This window comes from Trichoplusia ni, chromosome 6 (genome assembly GCF_003590095.1).
Source record: "Trichoplusia ni isolate ovarian cell line Hi5 chromosome 6, tn1, whole genome shotgun sequence".
Lineage (NCBI taxonomy): Eukaryota > Metazoa > Arthropoda > Insecta > Lepidoptera > Noctuidae > Trichoplusia > Trichoplusia ni.
Window position 1 is genome coordinate 1,602,026 of NC_039483.1, and position 17,601 is coordinate 1,619,626.

General features: G+C 34.2%; 1 protein-coding gene across 1 annotated transcript in view; it reads right to left on the reverse strand.

Annotated features, from left to right (window-relative positions):
• Positions 1 to 8,550: 8,550 nt before the first annotated feature.
• The window catches only part of LOC113495088 (transcription factor LBX1-like), a 13,554-nt gene continuing 4,503 nt past the window's right edge, over positions 8,551 to 17,601 (reverse strand). Inside the window, exon 3 of the mRNA XM_026873683.1 lies at positions 8,551 to 9,347. Within this exon, the coding sequence (XP_026729484.1) occupies positions 8,949 to 9,347 (399 nt within the window). The 3' untranslated portion in view covers positions 8,551 to 8,948. The remainder of the gene's footprint in view (positions 9,348 to 17,601) is intronic.

Consider the following 17,601-nt stretch of genomic DNA (forward strand, 5'->3'; position numbering starts at 1 on the left):
TTTAAAAGTATAAATGTTGTTATCAAACCATCTCATAAACCGTAGGTAGGAGTACAGATGTCTAATTACAACTTAGTCACAACGACAACCTCTTCTAGTCTTGTCTATGGTATCATTTACCCCACTACAAATAAAACATGGCGGGTATCGTACGCTATTAGTATTATGTCTTAGGTTGGTGTGTCTCTGGTCAACCTTTTGAATAATTTATTGATGAAAATTAATTGTTTCTTCTTCAACGTTTATTTTTGTATTTGTTCTAACTTCTGAGATAGTCTAGCGTTTTCTCTGCTAAAAATGCCATTTTACGTTATTTCGATCTCTACACATTTTGACAAACGTTAAAGTTTGAAACTTACTTCGTCACTCTGACCGACTCTATGTAGTTTTTGCAAATATGAATCAAACATCAATAGATACGAAATACAAAAAAAATAGTATTGAATGCTTTAAAATATTATTATCTAGATACGTGGCTTATTAAACTTGTGTAGAAACCCGTTGATCGTCTGCAATTTAACCTTAAAATAATATTAACTATCTACTTATGTGGGCTATTAAACTGGTATAAAAACACAGCAATTGTCATTCATTTAAAGCAACTCGTAGAGCACCAGTATCATTCCAACCTTACATCGAACAACACCGCTACACAGATTGCAATGACAAATTGCCTTTCTAAACTTAGTAATTAAACAACATTATATACATTTTAATTGTCATGAATAGTCACTTGACTGTACGATGTACAATTAAAAATACATTGAAACAAACAATAGTTTTACAAGATATATTTTAAGATGGCTGTGATGTGTAGGGCCTATTGCCATTGTGGGAGAGGGATGTCGCTCTACAAGGCGTAGTGTTGTCTCGCTTTCACAACCGTAATATCACTTTAAAGGGTGTTGGTATCCCCTGAGATAATGATCAGTGACATGCGCTTGCGCATCCATTATTATATTACATTGTAGACGTAATTTGTATGGATGTAGTGTTTGGAACCAATTAGTCTAGACTGTTAATATCTCTTTACAATTGTTTGTTATTTTTAAATGTGTTTTTTAATCGTTTTTAATGTAAGTGCAGGTAGAAGGAAGTAAATTATGAGGAAAAGTTATATGAGGGAAATAAATGTTTAGCTAACTACAAAAAATGACGTCTCGGGGTACTTTTAGTACCTATTCAGTCTGCATATGAAAACTTAATAGATGCTTTAAGTTGTCAACAATAAAGATGATTTTCGCATAACACTCAAAGATTTTTATATTGCTAATAGAAGCTTGTAAGTGTGAATTACTAAGTAATTATTGAGACACAATTATATGTCGTTAATGTGATTGTGTTTCTCAATGATGTCAGTTTTATTTAAACTGTACATTCATGAGCACAAGTGTTTTAACAAAATATTTATATGTCGCGTTCTCGGCACCGCCTCCTAGCCCGCCGTTGCGTTGATTATTAAAGACTCTTTTTGGGATATAAATTAGTCAGCCGATCTCGTGAATCATTTGAATAGTTTCAGTTTTCACGAATGGTTATTTTAAGTTACCTGTTGAATTGCTTAAGACTAATTATCATCGTCTCTTGACGTGCGCTCTATAACAGGGTAACAAAAGCGATAAGTGATGCTTTTATTTTATACATTTTAGTAGATCTCTAAGAGTTTTAATATTCGTACTTAGGAAAATACAATTACTGACAAATTAAATCAAATTTCCATTACCAAGTGAATAACGAAACTGATTCTCAGATCTATTGTTATAGAGACAAGACAAATTGTAGGGAACAATATAACTTTAATTTAAAATTTTATCCTGTAATCATAAATATTTACTCTTTTCCAAGAAAGTGAGCCGCTGGTTTAGATGGCAAAATAGGTAAGCTAGTTTTATCGAATTCCGACTTTAAAATGAACGTTTTCTATCCACTTCCTTAAGTATAGTCAGATACTAGCTATCATTTTTCTAGTCCAACGAGTATTTTTTATAATAGCGGATCTAAATCACAGCTTTAACATTTTATTAACCACACGTGCGCAGCCAGGTGTAAACAGAAAAAAAGAGCTTTTTCAAGCTTCAATAATGTCACTTCACAGTCAACTAAACAATTCTGTGAATGACAGTACACCTATTTCAACACAAGTTTCTCAATGCACGCCTCTTCGATCCGTCGCACTAATCGTCCAATAAACGCCCATTATAACATAATTGTGCTTTAATATACCCACACGCGGCGAAACGCCTAAAAACATGACAAAACCACTTCATTAAAATCCATTGTCGCGATTTCACTCCACTTCCAATCGCCATTGTGCCCAACACTATCCGTTTTTTTTTTCACGACGTGACAATAAAGTTTGGAATCGCACATTCCGTTTTTGAACTTCACGTACTGAGGGCAGTAAAGTATGTCGTTACAGCATTAAAATTAATACAATAATGATCTGTGAGCCATCGGAATAAAGACGAAAATGTTGTGAATGTTTTTTTGATAGGTTTTGGAACTGTGATGTCGAGGATACTGATATTCGGTAGGCAGTTTGGAAAGATAATAGGGAAACGAATGTGCGAAACGATTTATCATTGAAGCGAATTCTCTTGTTAATTCGCTACAGAGGCTGGATTTTTGGGTCAATACCTTTGCCTTAGGGACTAAAGAAAAAGTTTAATAATATGTGCGACTTTTAGTGATGAATTTTATTTATTGCTATTGTTTAAAGTTTTTTCTCTAAACTTGTTTAATCTGCTAAGCAATGGGTAAGTAGTTAATTCTTTTCATACGTTGCTGTTTTTTTTATCATTCTTAACAGATTTATTAGTTTACACAAAATTACTATAAAAACCACATAAAAAAACCTTTTGCAATGTATAATATCAATCCACTTACAAATAACAAGGTTTTAAATACTTCTTATCTATACAAAAGCTTTAGCTATTCATCAACATGTGTGACGAAGTGAAAAACCACAAATTACTTGCTCCTAACAAACACATATTCAATCATCATATTTCTATTCATTACGATAAAAGGACATTTAAAACGTCAATGTTTTATAGACTTGGCGTTACCAGAATATCAATCGAGGCGGCTGTGGGTGGGGACTATTAAAAAACTCACAACTGTCAACGCCCAAGGCGGCGCGTGCTGTTCAAATTAATTATAATGACGGTTTAATTATAATTAAAATGACGTTTTCATTATAGAAACTATTATTTCTAAATTACGAACGCGTATAGCCTCTAACGAACACACGGTGTGGCAAAAGAAAAATTATGATCGTTTAAAATTGTCGTCAATACTTAAAACTTATTCTGAAAAAAGGAGGCCGTCTATTTATATAAACTTTTATACTTGCCACTTAAAAGTACTGGCAACATTAACAAAACAAAGCTCCCACCTTTCATTACGATTCGAAAAACAAATGCTGCGTAATAACATCCTATGATTGTGCTCGGTAATTATTTTGAATTTCGAATTGTAGCGTTCGAAATCAACAACTGTTATGAGGTTACCAGTTAATGCAGACCCCTCCCGCTTTTTGCCTTTGGACTTTGTAAAGATGAGTCAAGAGGAGCAGCGACGCCCGGGGGTGTATTTAAATTGGTCACATTTTACAAAGCAACGTTACACCCTACCATCACGCGCGTTGACCTCAAAAATTATAGTATTAAATTTTGGACAAAGACGCCGAAAGCCGCAGTCCTGAGTTTTTGAGTGCAGCCCGCGAAATCAATAAAAGCCAGCCCAGTATTAATTACAGCACAATAGGCAACATAAATTAACAGCTCACGGCCGTGTTATTACTGGTTTTCTTTCAGTAATGTGTGTTTTTGTAATTACTCCATACAACGTATAGATTGCTTAATTTTGTGATGATGTGTTTTAACCGCAATACCAACACTGAAAGGCTTTAAAAAACAACTTTAGCAAACGGCATCTTTGGAATAGCGAGGGAAATTGAGTGTAGTTATAAAACGTTTGGTGTGGGTCTTAGACGGTATTTAAGCAATTATTTATTGTTTACGGTTCATCACATCACGCTTGTGCAAGAATAGTGACCATAGTTAACGTATTAACAACCACGAATTAATATTTGAAATGTGACCGAAACTAGCGTGCGTGCTAACATACTAGCCTTTACAACAAGACCTCTGGCATCTAATAGGTGTTAAGTATAGAGGTGTCAAGATATTCTGGTGATTGCGGCTTGTGGGCGACCAATTAACGTTTAACAAACTTTAGTCCGTAACTAATTCTCGTACAGTTTTAACAATTTGAGTTTGGAACGTTGATGTAATTTGACAACGGCTGTGTTAGGCTTGGTTCACATTGTTTCTTTTTATGAATTAGACTTTTTCTAGACTCATATTTTATTGACTGATAACACTGGATTAAGCAAGTGCAGGATTAACTTATTTTTCTGAAATGTCACTTACTAATGACTACTTAGAACATATCGAATTTTGCAAGGACTTTATATTTGTATAGTGTGTTGTGTGTTTTAAAAATCGGCGTATAAATTCTTCTACAGACCTCAAATCGAGCCTACTATTTTCTGTCACGAGTTTGTAGAGAAAAATCTAATTTTATTCCATAGCTTTTATCTTAATTGTAGATGAATAATCCTACAGCAGCCCGATTCAGCCAAACTGTTTTTCCTTGCCTCAATTTATTACTAGTACCTAGTATATTTTTATGGGTCATTGAAGTAGCGAAAACTTTCATGGGAAATTACGGAAACTCAAAAATAATTAATGTTACAATATCTCAGACACAATTATCTATTTTCAAAAAATTACTTATTCCGTATTCGCTTATGTATCCTCCACTTAATAGGCACGCGACGCCTACACGTATTGCTCGCTAAATTAAAACAAATAGTAAATTATAAAACTATAAGGAAAAATATACAAATCATTTGTGTTTCGTCGAATTAAAATTAACTATACTAGAAAAATTGTTAATGTCTGTCTGTGTCATGTGATTTCTTAGAAAACTTTTCCAATAGCTGTACGCTAGTAAAGTGATCGTTAGGTCGTCCATTTTTGGAAGTCTTTGCTTCGAAAATAATCAAACCTTTCCTTGCTTTCCTGTTTTTAATGCTCTCATTCTATAAACCCCTTTTTTTAATCTAAAGTTCGTATGTGCGTGACGTGTCGCGTGTTTCATCGCTTTGGAAAGGTGTTTGATCCACGAATGCTTGTCCTGAGTGTCTTTGCACATGTGATTTCAGTGATTCTGAAACGCCCCGCGATACAAGGATTTAATTCCTTAGTGCGGGAGTCGATTTCTTTTAAATCAAATACAAGACCAATAAATAAAAATATTCAATAATGTTAGAACTGTAGATGTAAAGTTTCAAAGCCTATTTCCTATTAATTTTTATCATTGTAGGTTCTCATCACACTCGGCACGCGACGCGCGATGCCTAGATCAAATACTAGTCGATAACGCTGTTATGTGAATAGATACCTCCAGTGGAAGATACGCGAGGAAAACTAAAATAACATATTATTATGAGAGAATCGTGGAAAGATTTGAAGGAACGGCTTTTGCCCAGCAGTGGGACGCAGTGAGCTAGGTAAAAAAATATTTAGAATGAGTCTGATTTTGGAGTATTGAAAATTATTGAACATACTAAGATCTCTCGATCATCCATGGCTTGTCACTCAATTTACGTTTTATACTGTTACGTTGCAAGCCATTTCACAGCTTGCCAAGAATATGTGCATTGTAAATAATGCTTTATCTCGATTCTAGTTTTTATCAAATCTTTTGAACTTAAAAAGGACAGATCGCCTAACAGTATCCTATTCTAATTTGAAGCCTTGCAACACACTGGGCGTTTTTAATATAGTTCTCATGTGATTTCAAATTGCTGGGTAAACCTCCCCTTTTTCTTCCAGAACTTGCGATTTGACTTTTCTGGCGCTCCACAAATCTGACCTTTCTGACATATATACCTGGACAATTAAACAATATGTCTTAAAAAGCCTAAAAAGACATATGTTCTGACATGAGCTGCTGACTCCAACATATTATATCTGTCTATGGAGCTCCAACACAATCGAAGTCCGATGTATACCGAATTGATTACACCGACGGCATGAGAACACATATTTGTCTTAGAAACGATGTTTCCACGGCATATTTCTGATTAGGTAATAGTTTGTCCATGCCTGTTTCCGGTATTACCAAATCACATTTATATTCTCTATGGTATACAAAAACAACTATGTAATTGTAATGGAGCAATGAGTCAAATATTTCCTGTTTCAAATTTGTTACGAATTATTACGAATGAACGAAACTTTCTTAATTGTTTTTTATTTGTTTAGTTAATCCTGCGTGGTATAGTGTTTCCGTTAGGCTACAGTATTTTTGATTTGAGGTGGATTTTACGGATCAGTTAATTTTTTCAATTAACGACCACGACTTTTGCTCTTTCTTTTTGCGAATTTTAACTGGCATATCATAACATTGGCCCACAATAGTGTTGAACGTTTTAAATCATCATAGTTTTAGCGAAACTTAATCGGATTGTCTAATATTTCGTAGCCATCAAAGATAACTTCACAACGATACTTACATTATATTTATTATATACTCAGACTGCATCTTTTAATTAACTAACAGTTTAAGCGTTCTTTTTTAAGAGAACCTCCATGGATCTCAACCTATATTATTGTGTTGTGTTACGACCTTCCATTTGTGACAAATAGACAAATCTCTTCGTCATGTACTTCTGTATCTGGCTTCCACAATTGCAAAAGTCTTTTTGTAACAGATGACTATCGACCCCCTGAAAATGTTGCTGATAATGCTGCAAATCAACGTCAATTCAATTCTAGGTAAGCAGGACTTTTAGTTTGAGCAACACTCGTATAAAATTCAGCAAAAAATTTCGGCTTCCCTCTTCCATAAAGGATAGCAGAATGGTATAATTTCCTCGAGCACAAGCATTTATGAGACCTAAGAATGCTTGTTTTGGGCACGTGAGTTCAATGTTCATGTAAAACCAATCATGAATATTTGTATAATAACTATCGTGAGACTGATTCATTATTAAATGATGTAACGGTTTACTCACGCGTATTTATCGGGAGTGCCCGACTAGTTTCGGACCCAGCCCTTCATAAAAACAGGCCTTGTTGAGAGAATCGATTTAAAAAAGAAATACAGTTTTGATGTTCGCTAATACCATTTGAGACGCTCATCAAGGTACTAAGGCCCTTGCTACAAGTATCTATTGTTGGTTTAATTTTCCCTTTACCTTTTACCCTTCTATTAATTTTCCTATAGTCGTAGATATATTGATATACATGATCGTATTAAATTAGAATAATTGCTCTTTCGTTAAATGGTAAATGCAAGTAGTGATGTCATTATTCATAATTTCAGATGTAGTTTAGATTTTGCATTGAAGACAAAATCGATTATTGTTTGTATTATTTTTCTTCAATATTTCAGTAACAAATTCAGTTGTTTTTCTTTGTAATATCTAAGGGTGGAATGAAACAAACGCATTAGAACACATAATGTTTATTTACACTAAGTAATATTCACATAGTTGTCGAAGCACGCTCCGTGCCTATAGCATACGTTACAATTATATGTTTAGCTGTTTAATATCGTAGTAGGAACAAGAATTCACTATAAGACAGTATCCTTTGCCTTCCAGAAAAAAAACACATTGTCTTTTTAGTATTCCAGATTTAAAAATGAACTTATTTAAAATTCTCTAGTGCAGTTCGAAGACAATATTCCATTTTTCAATTCGGTATCGATTGATTTAGTCGATTTAATTTGTTAACATAAATTAATTGAAAAGCTTGAAACTGAAATAGTTTGTATTTATTACAATTAGGAATACAATTTACTGTTCCAAATACATGGTGTAGTTACTCGCGTATATCTTACACAGCATAAATCCATCAACATTTAATTACAAAATATAGGTATTCAATAATTACTGTAATTAATAACTTTATTTTGACAACGACGAAAGATATTTATACAATAGTTAAACAAAATTGTTGCCGATTCATTCAATTAGTGATATAACTGACTAATAACATACACAACGCATACAAAATTGTTAAACTGGAAAATAATTAGTTTGCGCTTTGAAATAATTGTAATTTTTACGACTGCCTTCATTATTTTGCACGTAACGGTGTTAAAATTACATGAAATTACTTAGTCATTACCATTAATATTCGTTCACCACACTGCTGGTAGTCCATTAGTAGAAATTCACAATTTAAACTAATTTCAAATTAGTAATTGCGCTTACTAATTAAAAATTAGATAAGAAGTAGGTACTATACACTTCATTTACTCCCGAACTCTCATTAATATCGTAAAACTACGCATTAAGATTTAATTACTAAACAAACTACCTTTACATTTATATTTACAAATAGTAACGTCAGCTGGATGCTGTAACTGGCTCAGAGATTATCTAAATTTATCTTGTTTATTGCACATTAAACGGAAAAGTTAAACTTCGGTATCTATACAATATATCCCTCTTACACATTCAAAAAATCTTTAAATTAAATAAAAAATAATGTTGTCCCGTAAGCCAGCTGACAATCCAACAAAAATAAATAATTTAGGAATATCTCTATAAAATATTAAGTACTTAAATAATAAAATCAACTATCACATTTATTTCGAACGAAGCTTCATAAGATTTGTACAACAATACACTACGGTCAACTAATACTATTTACAGACGTATTAAATAGTGATGTACTTTACGAAATACTATTAATAGTGAAGATAAAAACATCTAACGTCACTAGAATGTTCGTACTAAAAATTCAATTCAATAGTGTTGTTACACGATAAAATTGTCACTGAGTAATCGACTATTGGGCTTAATAGTCGAGCACGCGTCGATCGTAGGTGAGGTCGGTCGCGATCGCGCGTGTTGCCTCGTTTCATTTGGACGCGTTCACTACTAGGTTGGTGGCCGCCTCCTCACTCGCGCCTATACTCATGGCCTTCTTCTTTAGGATCCCGAGATCAGTCACGTTTTCTAAGAAGCTTTTGTGAGCTGAGAGCACTTTAGCACTTTCCACGTCTTTTTTCAGCTCCTCCATGTCTCGTTTGAGCTTCGCTCGTCTGTTCTGGAACCACGTGATGACTTGCGCGTTGGATAGGCCGAGTGAGCTCGCTATCTCGTCTCTGTCGGCCGGCGATAAGTACTTCTGGTACAGAAACCGTTTCTCCAGTTCGAAGATTTGGTGGTTCGTGAAGGCTGTTCTCGATTTCCGCTTCTTCTTTGGCTGCGGCCTCGAGTTGAAGAGATTCAGGTGATTCGACTGACCATCTGGAACAAAAAATCAAGGAATTAGTCACGGTTATTAAGTTATTAACTATGTGTAAAAAAGAATTTAGTAAGTGGCCAATTGACAAGGTATTAAAAGGAAAAAAGTTGTGTTAAACGATGGATTCAAACTCGTTTGTTGATTAGTCAAATTTCCATAGATTTTTTTGTTACTAACGAAGTGCCTTTCTCTGAGGTTATTGTAATTAATAAAATGCTGTGAACTAGTACACGAATACTGACGATTAGTTGTTGCAGAACTAAGTTCTTAAATGTCGGACTGTAAATATTTCTTAATATTACAAAAACTCGCAAGAAATATTCCCTTACAACCACTTTAATATATCTACGTTTAATCAACAAACTCATAAACACCAATAACTCATTTCGATTAAGCTGACAGCCTTATAAAATCAATCACAACACTAAATCGCGCCTCGAGAGGTGTCACAGAAATCAGGTTTCGAATAATAGGTTGGAAATAAAAAAGCAAAAGGTTGTCTATGGTGGCTCGGCAGATAACCTCCACTCGTTATCAAGCACTAAAACACCAGAGTCTATGACACTGCAATAAAAGGCCCGCAGCGCTAAAATGTTACTGGTCTGTCGTAAAAAGCACTATAAAACACACCCAGGTATCGTTACATTTTAACGAGCAGACAATCATATACGGGTTGTCGGTAAAACAGTTTTATAATGATGAAAAAACAATCGAATAAAACAATGTTTCTAATTTTGAAATCCATTACGACCATAATATTAATATCATCTTTTCCTAATATTTTAAAGTAGTTAAAACATGATAAATAGTACTAATCTTTTTTTTTTTTTTGTAAACACCATGTAAGAAAAGACAACTGCTAAATAAGTTTTATAATTACTCCAATGAGATTACTAAAACGATAAAAGGTTATGATGAAACCCATTAATTGCACTTAAAAACTTAAAGTAGTTATGTTATGTAGTTATTAAATGTAATGTATTTAAGTTTTGTAAATATTTTCCACGCCTGTTAAAACTCAATTTTCTATTTATTGCTCTGGCAATAAACGTAAAGGAAATGAAGACAGAACAACAATGGCGTTATCTCAACATCCGGTACATTTGTATTATCTATTTTCAAATTGCACGGACTGATATTTTTTTAGAATTAACCCATTTATTTTTATAGTGTTGGCATAATTATAATGTGAATGGTTATTGGTTGATACGTGAGATAAGTCTCTATGAAACAAAACCCTCACTGTTATAGTGTAACTGTAGTTTCCTTATCAGAATTTTTGCCTATTTACCTTTTTCGCTTACTTTTACACCCTGTACATTTTATACTTTACATGATTTGAAAACAAATAATATTAAGAATAGGAAATTGTAACAAGCAATAATCATTAATTGTTAATGGTCATTAAAAAAAAAACGTAAAGCGACCTCCTCGGAGATATTTGCGCGGTTGACCACAGATTATAATAAAAATTATCCATACTTTTTAAATATGTTAGTCGTTAAGCGAAACTGCCTATGGGCTATGCATTGTTGGATTTATTGAGATTCACAACTTTGAAGTTAATGTACAATTACTTTGACCGCAGGTTAAAGGAAAATCATTTTTTTAATGTCGAGTAAAGTTGTTGGTCGGTTTGGCGGCAAAAGTATTCGTCATATACGTAATGCGATGATTAACCTTTCAGTCTTGTCGTGACTCACTTAGTATCGTTAAAAATTTAAATAACTTCCGATTAAGCCCTGAATATTTTAAGCTGGAACAATAATTATGATTTTGAGGGATTTTGGGAAGTTTGCAGAAATGACTCGAAAAATCAAATTCAATTTTATTCGCAAATGAACAAAGTGATGAATTACATTTTGTCATGTTTCTAACAAGTTTTTACATCAAAAACCCGCAATTAGAACGTTTTCAAAAAAATAAATTAATCATGTTCGCTAAATAACATTTTTTTAAATAGAATGAATCCGATACATCAAAGAAATCAATTAGCACGAACAGGACATGGAAATGCATGGAGCGGTAATTAAATAAATCCCATCGCATTTATCACACGTCACACGTCATCTCCACTCGGTCGACACGTCTCATTATTGAGCGCGAATATAAAAGAATTCATTTTAAAATTCGAACGCTACCTAGAATCGTTTGGAATCATTTTTAAACATATTCCACATAAACAAATGTCATCGATTCACTTTCGATGTGTTTTTTTTTTCTTTTATGCCAGTATATTGAACACCTGTCATAAATGTACATTAAATAATAACGAAATTGCAAAAGATTTATTCCAAGCCATGTAATTAAAAACGTCTAGTTTTTAGTGCTATCAGCTCTAAGTTTTCTTAATTCTTATTCGCCCGCTAACAGTAAAGGTTAGTAAAGATCGCCGGCTGTATTAATCATCGCCTAATCGTATCCTTAGCGAATCCGGACCTCAATTACATGTGAATAAAACAGGCAAAGTGCTAAAAAAGCGCCGACTCAAAGACATCGTTAAAGATACACAAAAAACTTCGAATTAGTTATGGTAACACCTGATTGTGTCACAGAAAGGATAATGGTTTAGGGCACTTTGGCCAAAATTTTGGTAGAAATTATTAAAAGGTACATTCAAACCAGTATAAAAACAGGCAAGTTCTGTCGAAAATGGTTTTAAGCAACCATTTGTAAGAAAAACGGTAATTTCGGTATTTTTTATCACATTCTGATTAACAGATCACAACAAGGATCTATTAAGATAACATTATGAGAATAAAAGCAAAAACGTATTCTGCAATAAAGTTAATTAATTACAGTTTTTTTTACTAACAAAAACGCTTACAGAAACTCGGTTCAGAATCGCAAGGTCGATAGATTTCGACCGCATCATTTATCAGAATTAAGCTGAATCTTAATCTGCTGGTGGCATCAAAAGCTGTGGAGAATCAAGACTTCCTTCATCGTTTTATTTTGTCATGGCTGTACCTTGCGTACTTAATTAATTTCTCAATAACATCACGTACAGGCTTGTGTGTGAGGATCAACGGACTGACCCTTTTCTTCTCGAAAAAGTAACAATATAACATAACATACAACATCCATTGCTTCTTTTGATTAACGCGTCATTAAAAGTCTTTTGGTGAGCGCGCAATGTATAACAGTTTGCGATGGTATCGCTTAGTGCTATGTATATTGGTCGTCGTAATCAGTAGAGGTGCGACTCTCGAATCGATACGCACGTAATGGTGCATTTAAAGGTCGATGTTGTTTTGTAGCGAACTAGGGTTAATCGGTAACGGCTTGGGTGCAACTAGCCGAATACTGAGCTATCGAGTCGTTACAATACAAAAAGTAATTGATGGAAAAACAATGATTTTTAGCTGTTGTGTAGTCACCGTGGTAATTTGGTGAGTTTTTGGTGGAGTTTTGTAAGAACAACTATTGTTAGAAAGGTTTCGTTCTACCAACAGCTCATGCTACAGTTCTAACTATCAGCTCTCTTTAAAATTGAAACTTTCGTTTTCTAGATGGAATTACACACCAGTTTTCCCTTTAGCCACTTATCATTTTCTAACTTCGGCAACGAACAAGCCCCGAACATCACTCGATCATCGCCTTTGCTCGCGTTAAGCAACCTCCACCCGAATCCCTCATCGTGATATTTGAACAATAGCGGTGGACAGCTCTTAACGACCACAAATTGAATGTCCTGTTTAAGGTTTTTTGTCTCGTACACCTTGTTATGCGGAACCCGACACAATGGAAGTCTCCTTTCCTAGCATACCACGCTTGTTTAGACCTACATGCCGAAAAAGCGTAGCGAAACAGGGTAGAATGTACTGCATTGATTTTTTGTTATCGATTGTCAGGTTTTAGGAATCGAGTAAAATGATCGATATTGAAACTGCAAGAGGTAATCGAATGGAGCATGAAATGTAGAGTCTATTTTAAATATGGAATAAGTAGGCTAACGACAGGTGCTATAGCGTTAGTTAGCATGACATTATGTTATCACTATTTGAAAAAAGAACTTTATTTTTCTTCTAGTTTTATTACAATAAATGCTAGGTTAAGCTTTATTCTGTATTTATACTTCCCCCTGCCCTCTTTATAGAGGGTGATATCTATTTTATTTGTGCCTGTACTATAGTTACAATTTAAGATTCAGTAGGAAAGCATACATATTTCAATCTCTGCTTCTGTCAATTACATTAATTTGAGCCTGCTTATCTTGTTAACAGCATTTAAGTTATTAAGTGAATGTTTTTATGCAGTAACTAGACCAATGCATAAAGGTAAGTGCCAGTAAAGTGATTCGCGATCAAACCGGTTCAGTGACCAGTTATATACCTACTTATAATTCTGTTTGATAAAACCTTTACGTGTAATAAGATGTATTAATAAATGAACGAGAGAATACTGAAATGCTGACAAATCTTTAATTCTTAAATGTGATTCTGTCTCAATTTTATAGGTTGCAATAAAAGAGATAGCATGATACATAGTTGACAGCAACTTGACGTTCCAAATAATATTTGAAGCTTTTGAACTTCTAGGTTACATACAAAAGGGAAATTAAATAGATGATCTGAAGATTACGTGAGCTTTGGAACTGAGGCGACTAGAAAAGATTTACAAACTTAACGTTAAAGACAATGTGCATGCATTTAAGAGTTAAATAAGAACGAAGTATAACAATAAAAAAATTAGAATCTTAATAATTTGCGATCCAACGGAAACGGGCGTGTCCTCACAATCCTACCTCCAATCCACTTTTTACAAGTGTTATAAACATTTACAAATAAAAGTAATTACGCCCATATCATAAAATACGAAAAATATCAAGATAGATTACTCGATAATATCCTTTTACCTGATTAATATGCAAAATGCATCACTAAACGTAATTACACGAACTACTCGTAATAACTGGGTATCGCTACCAAAAAATATAAATATAATAATGCCTATGTTATTTGATTGCATGAATACAAATGGACGAAACATTAATGACCGCTATTTCGTATTGTTTTATAAAAACGCGGTACTAAGTTTTTGTTTTGACCAATCACGGTAATTTCGGAGCTAAATTAGCGCTTGCTAACGAATTGTCATTGTGCACAAAAATATAATTTATTTTATGTTTTGATTAATGTTTATTACTTTATTACGTAGTTATTAAGATTTTAAATGAGCAATAATGATGTTCTGTAATTTTTGCCCATACCATTTAAGACTTAATATCTACATTTAAATTGCCGGAAAATAAAAATAAACGACGCATTGCAGAAATACATTATCACTTGCCATTGGCTCTACATTTATAAATACGAGTCTAATTATATTTCGAAACATGTGTCACTTAGCTACGGTATCAAAAAACGTCACAACAGCCCGCCATTATCAAAACATATTACAAAGCGTTTCGTCTTAACGGGTGAGTTAATAGCACGGCCTATTTCGACTGGGACTGCGTCGACTGAAGCGGCTGAAACGACTTAGTGACACACACTTTGTGGTGCCGCGGCAAAATGGTGCGTGACATATAACGATGTTTTTGCTTCTTAATTAGGGATAAGTATCCGGTTAAGTCGACTTTTTTTAATTTAAAATTAGTGTGTTGTTTTAGTGGTGGTAGAGTAGAAAAGTCTTGCGGCCGGTGCTTTATGTGATCGTATAAAAAAAACGCAAAAAGTACAAACTGCCAATTTGACAAACGAGTGAATTGCGGTCGAATCGAATCGCAGCGATCACAGACGATTCGGTTAGTTGCGAACTGCGGTCGCTTCTTGGAATCCGTGTCAAAATAATATTCGAATTCTTTATGAAATTGCATTTTTTTTTGCGTACTTGGCGACCGGAATTGAACGTGATATAATAAGAAATAATAGGTCATGCTTTTCGATGTTTTCATTTATTTTAATTGAGTTACTTTTGGCACGATTTCAACGCATGCATGCTCAATAAACAAATTGAAGTCATAAATCGTATGTTTATTGAAAACAGGGTTGCATTACAGTCATTCAAAAGAGTTATAGGTGTGGTGGTACGAATTTAAACGCAGTACAATCTGCAAGACATTTGATGGCGTGTAATGCTTTTAATGCAGTGATAAATGTGGTAGAAATGGCTTCAGATCCGCCTACGGTATTGGTGGAGGCAATTGGTGACAGTACGATGATGGAGCGAGGACTATAATCCAATAAAACAATCGACTTCGACCACATTCTCACGGGCGCTGTTCACACGGCCTGAAACATTCGGGTGCCGCGACCAAACACGTAGGACCTTCTGGTTTTACGCCCCGTTGCCCATCAGATTAAAAAAAAAAAAACCATCAAATCGTTTCAACAAAAATCGTGTTCAAATTACATTTATTTGTTTGCAGTCATAGTTTATTTTGTAAGATATTGGACGGCGAACCGCTGGGAAATGTTCAATAGTCACTTAGTTTTGGGTAAATTACTTTCGACGCAACGGGCTACTTAGATTATAAATCACCGTTAATTTTACTTGAGTTAACCCACTTGCCAGAAAATATGCTCAACAAAATAAACGAGTATCTAAATGACTTCTCCAAATAATAAGTACTTTAATAAAAATGTTATATACTCTGTTCTAGTTTACAAGAGTCGCGACTCCTAGACTAGTCTCGTAAGTTCAAACGGACTGTAATTGAGTCGATATATCTACTCGATCATTACGGAGCATTAAATTACTTTAATTAATTAATGTTTAGTATGAGTATGTGTGACAAACGTAGCATATTGCGCATAAATGCCGTCGGGCCCACGCTACAATGCCACAATGTCTCATTACTGACAATTAGTATGGCATAAATTACAACACATTGTCTTTGGTGCGTTGGCGGCGTTCGCTGCTATTATTGTCTATAATACTAAGGAATTTATTGAGTGGATCACTCACGTACGTAGATCGTCTTTTGTTTAATTTGATTAGTAAATTTAAAGGTGATTATCTGGTACTACAGTTACTTATGCTGTTGATTAATTGTTAGTAATATACATACGAGGGTTTACATCATAAGTGTTATAAAATGTTTTGAGTAAGCGAATCTTAAATGTCATTATTCTCTAAAGAAAAAAATGTTCTCATTACAAAAGCGGCCCGATCAAAGATGGCGCCAGAATTCCGTTCGAAACACAAAAATCGATTTTCAAATGTTTCAGCTACATAAATCAAGGGCGCTTACTAATTGTCCATACGCTCAACAGAAGCGTTCTAATTATGAACGTGAAAAGCCGTGTGCCGTGTGTTCAAAAAGGCGGCTTGACAAAAACGTTGCACGCGTGGTGTACCAGCAGTCAGTGCATGAGCCGTGACGTAACGACCGATCTTTATCGTAAAATCGTCTTTAGTTTATGCTTTCAGACATTAGTAAAATGTATCTGAGTGTTTTAAGTAGTCCCTCGTTAAATGCGGTAGATGACAGAGCAAGGATTTTTTGTTACGTTGCGTTGATATAATTCCAGTTGGAAACTCGATAGATTTAAAGAAAAGCAAATAGTAATAAAACAAAAATATATCATTGGATAATCGATTATAGTTAATGCAACAAAATTAAAAATAAATGTTTAAATAATCGACTATTCCAAACTTAAATACGAGTAATCGAATGCTTCCAACGTTTAGTGCCGCAGACAGACTCTCGCTAATGCAGGCACTTGAATTGCCGCCATGTTCGGCGGCCATATTAATTTGCCTGTTACACTGATTGACAGTACCGCACACTCGTTTAGCATTTGACACGGGCTGTCAAGGCCAGCCGTTCTTTTAAAACGCAGTACGTACATTGCGGGTCGTGTACTTTATGCGTACAGTTGTACTTATACATTGCAGGCCATGTACCATTAAGATTAATATCTTCACGCTGTTGCACTTACAATACTTCAAATCTTAGTACAATAGACGATAATATGTGTACTTAAATGATTATTTAAATTGACGCCATTGACTATATTTTGCATGGAAATGATGGCAAACTACTGGAATTTAATTTGAATGTGGGGTTTGCAATTTTGTATGCGTCATACATGTTTTATTGTGATTTCTTGGATTTTTCGAATTGCCATGCGTAAAAATATACATTTTTTATTTAATTTTAGTCACGTGTAGGACAGTCTAATTTCCTATTATTAGCGTAAAACTAACATTGTCACAAAATAAAAAACAAATGCTATTGATTTTCTATTATTTTCATGAGTAGAGTTGAAACACTTTGAAGTCTCAGTGTTAAGATAACGGCGTTTTTTATCCT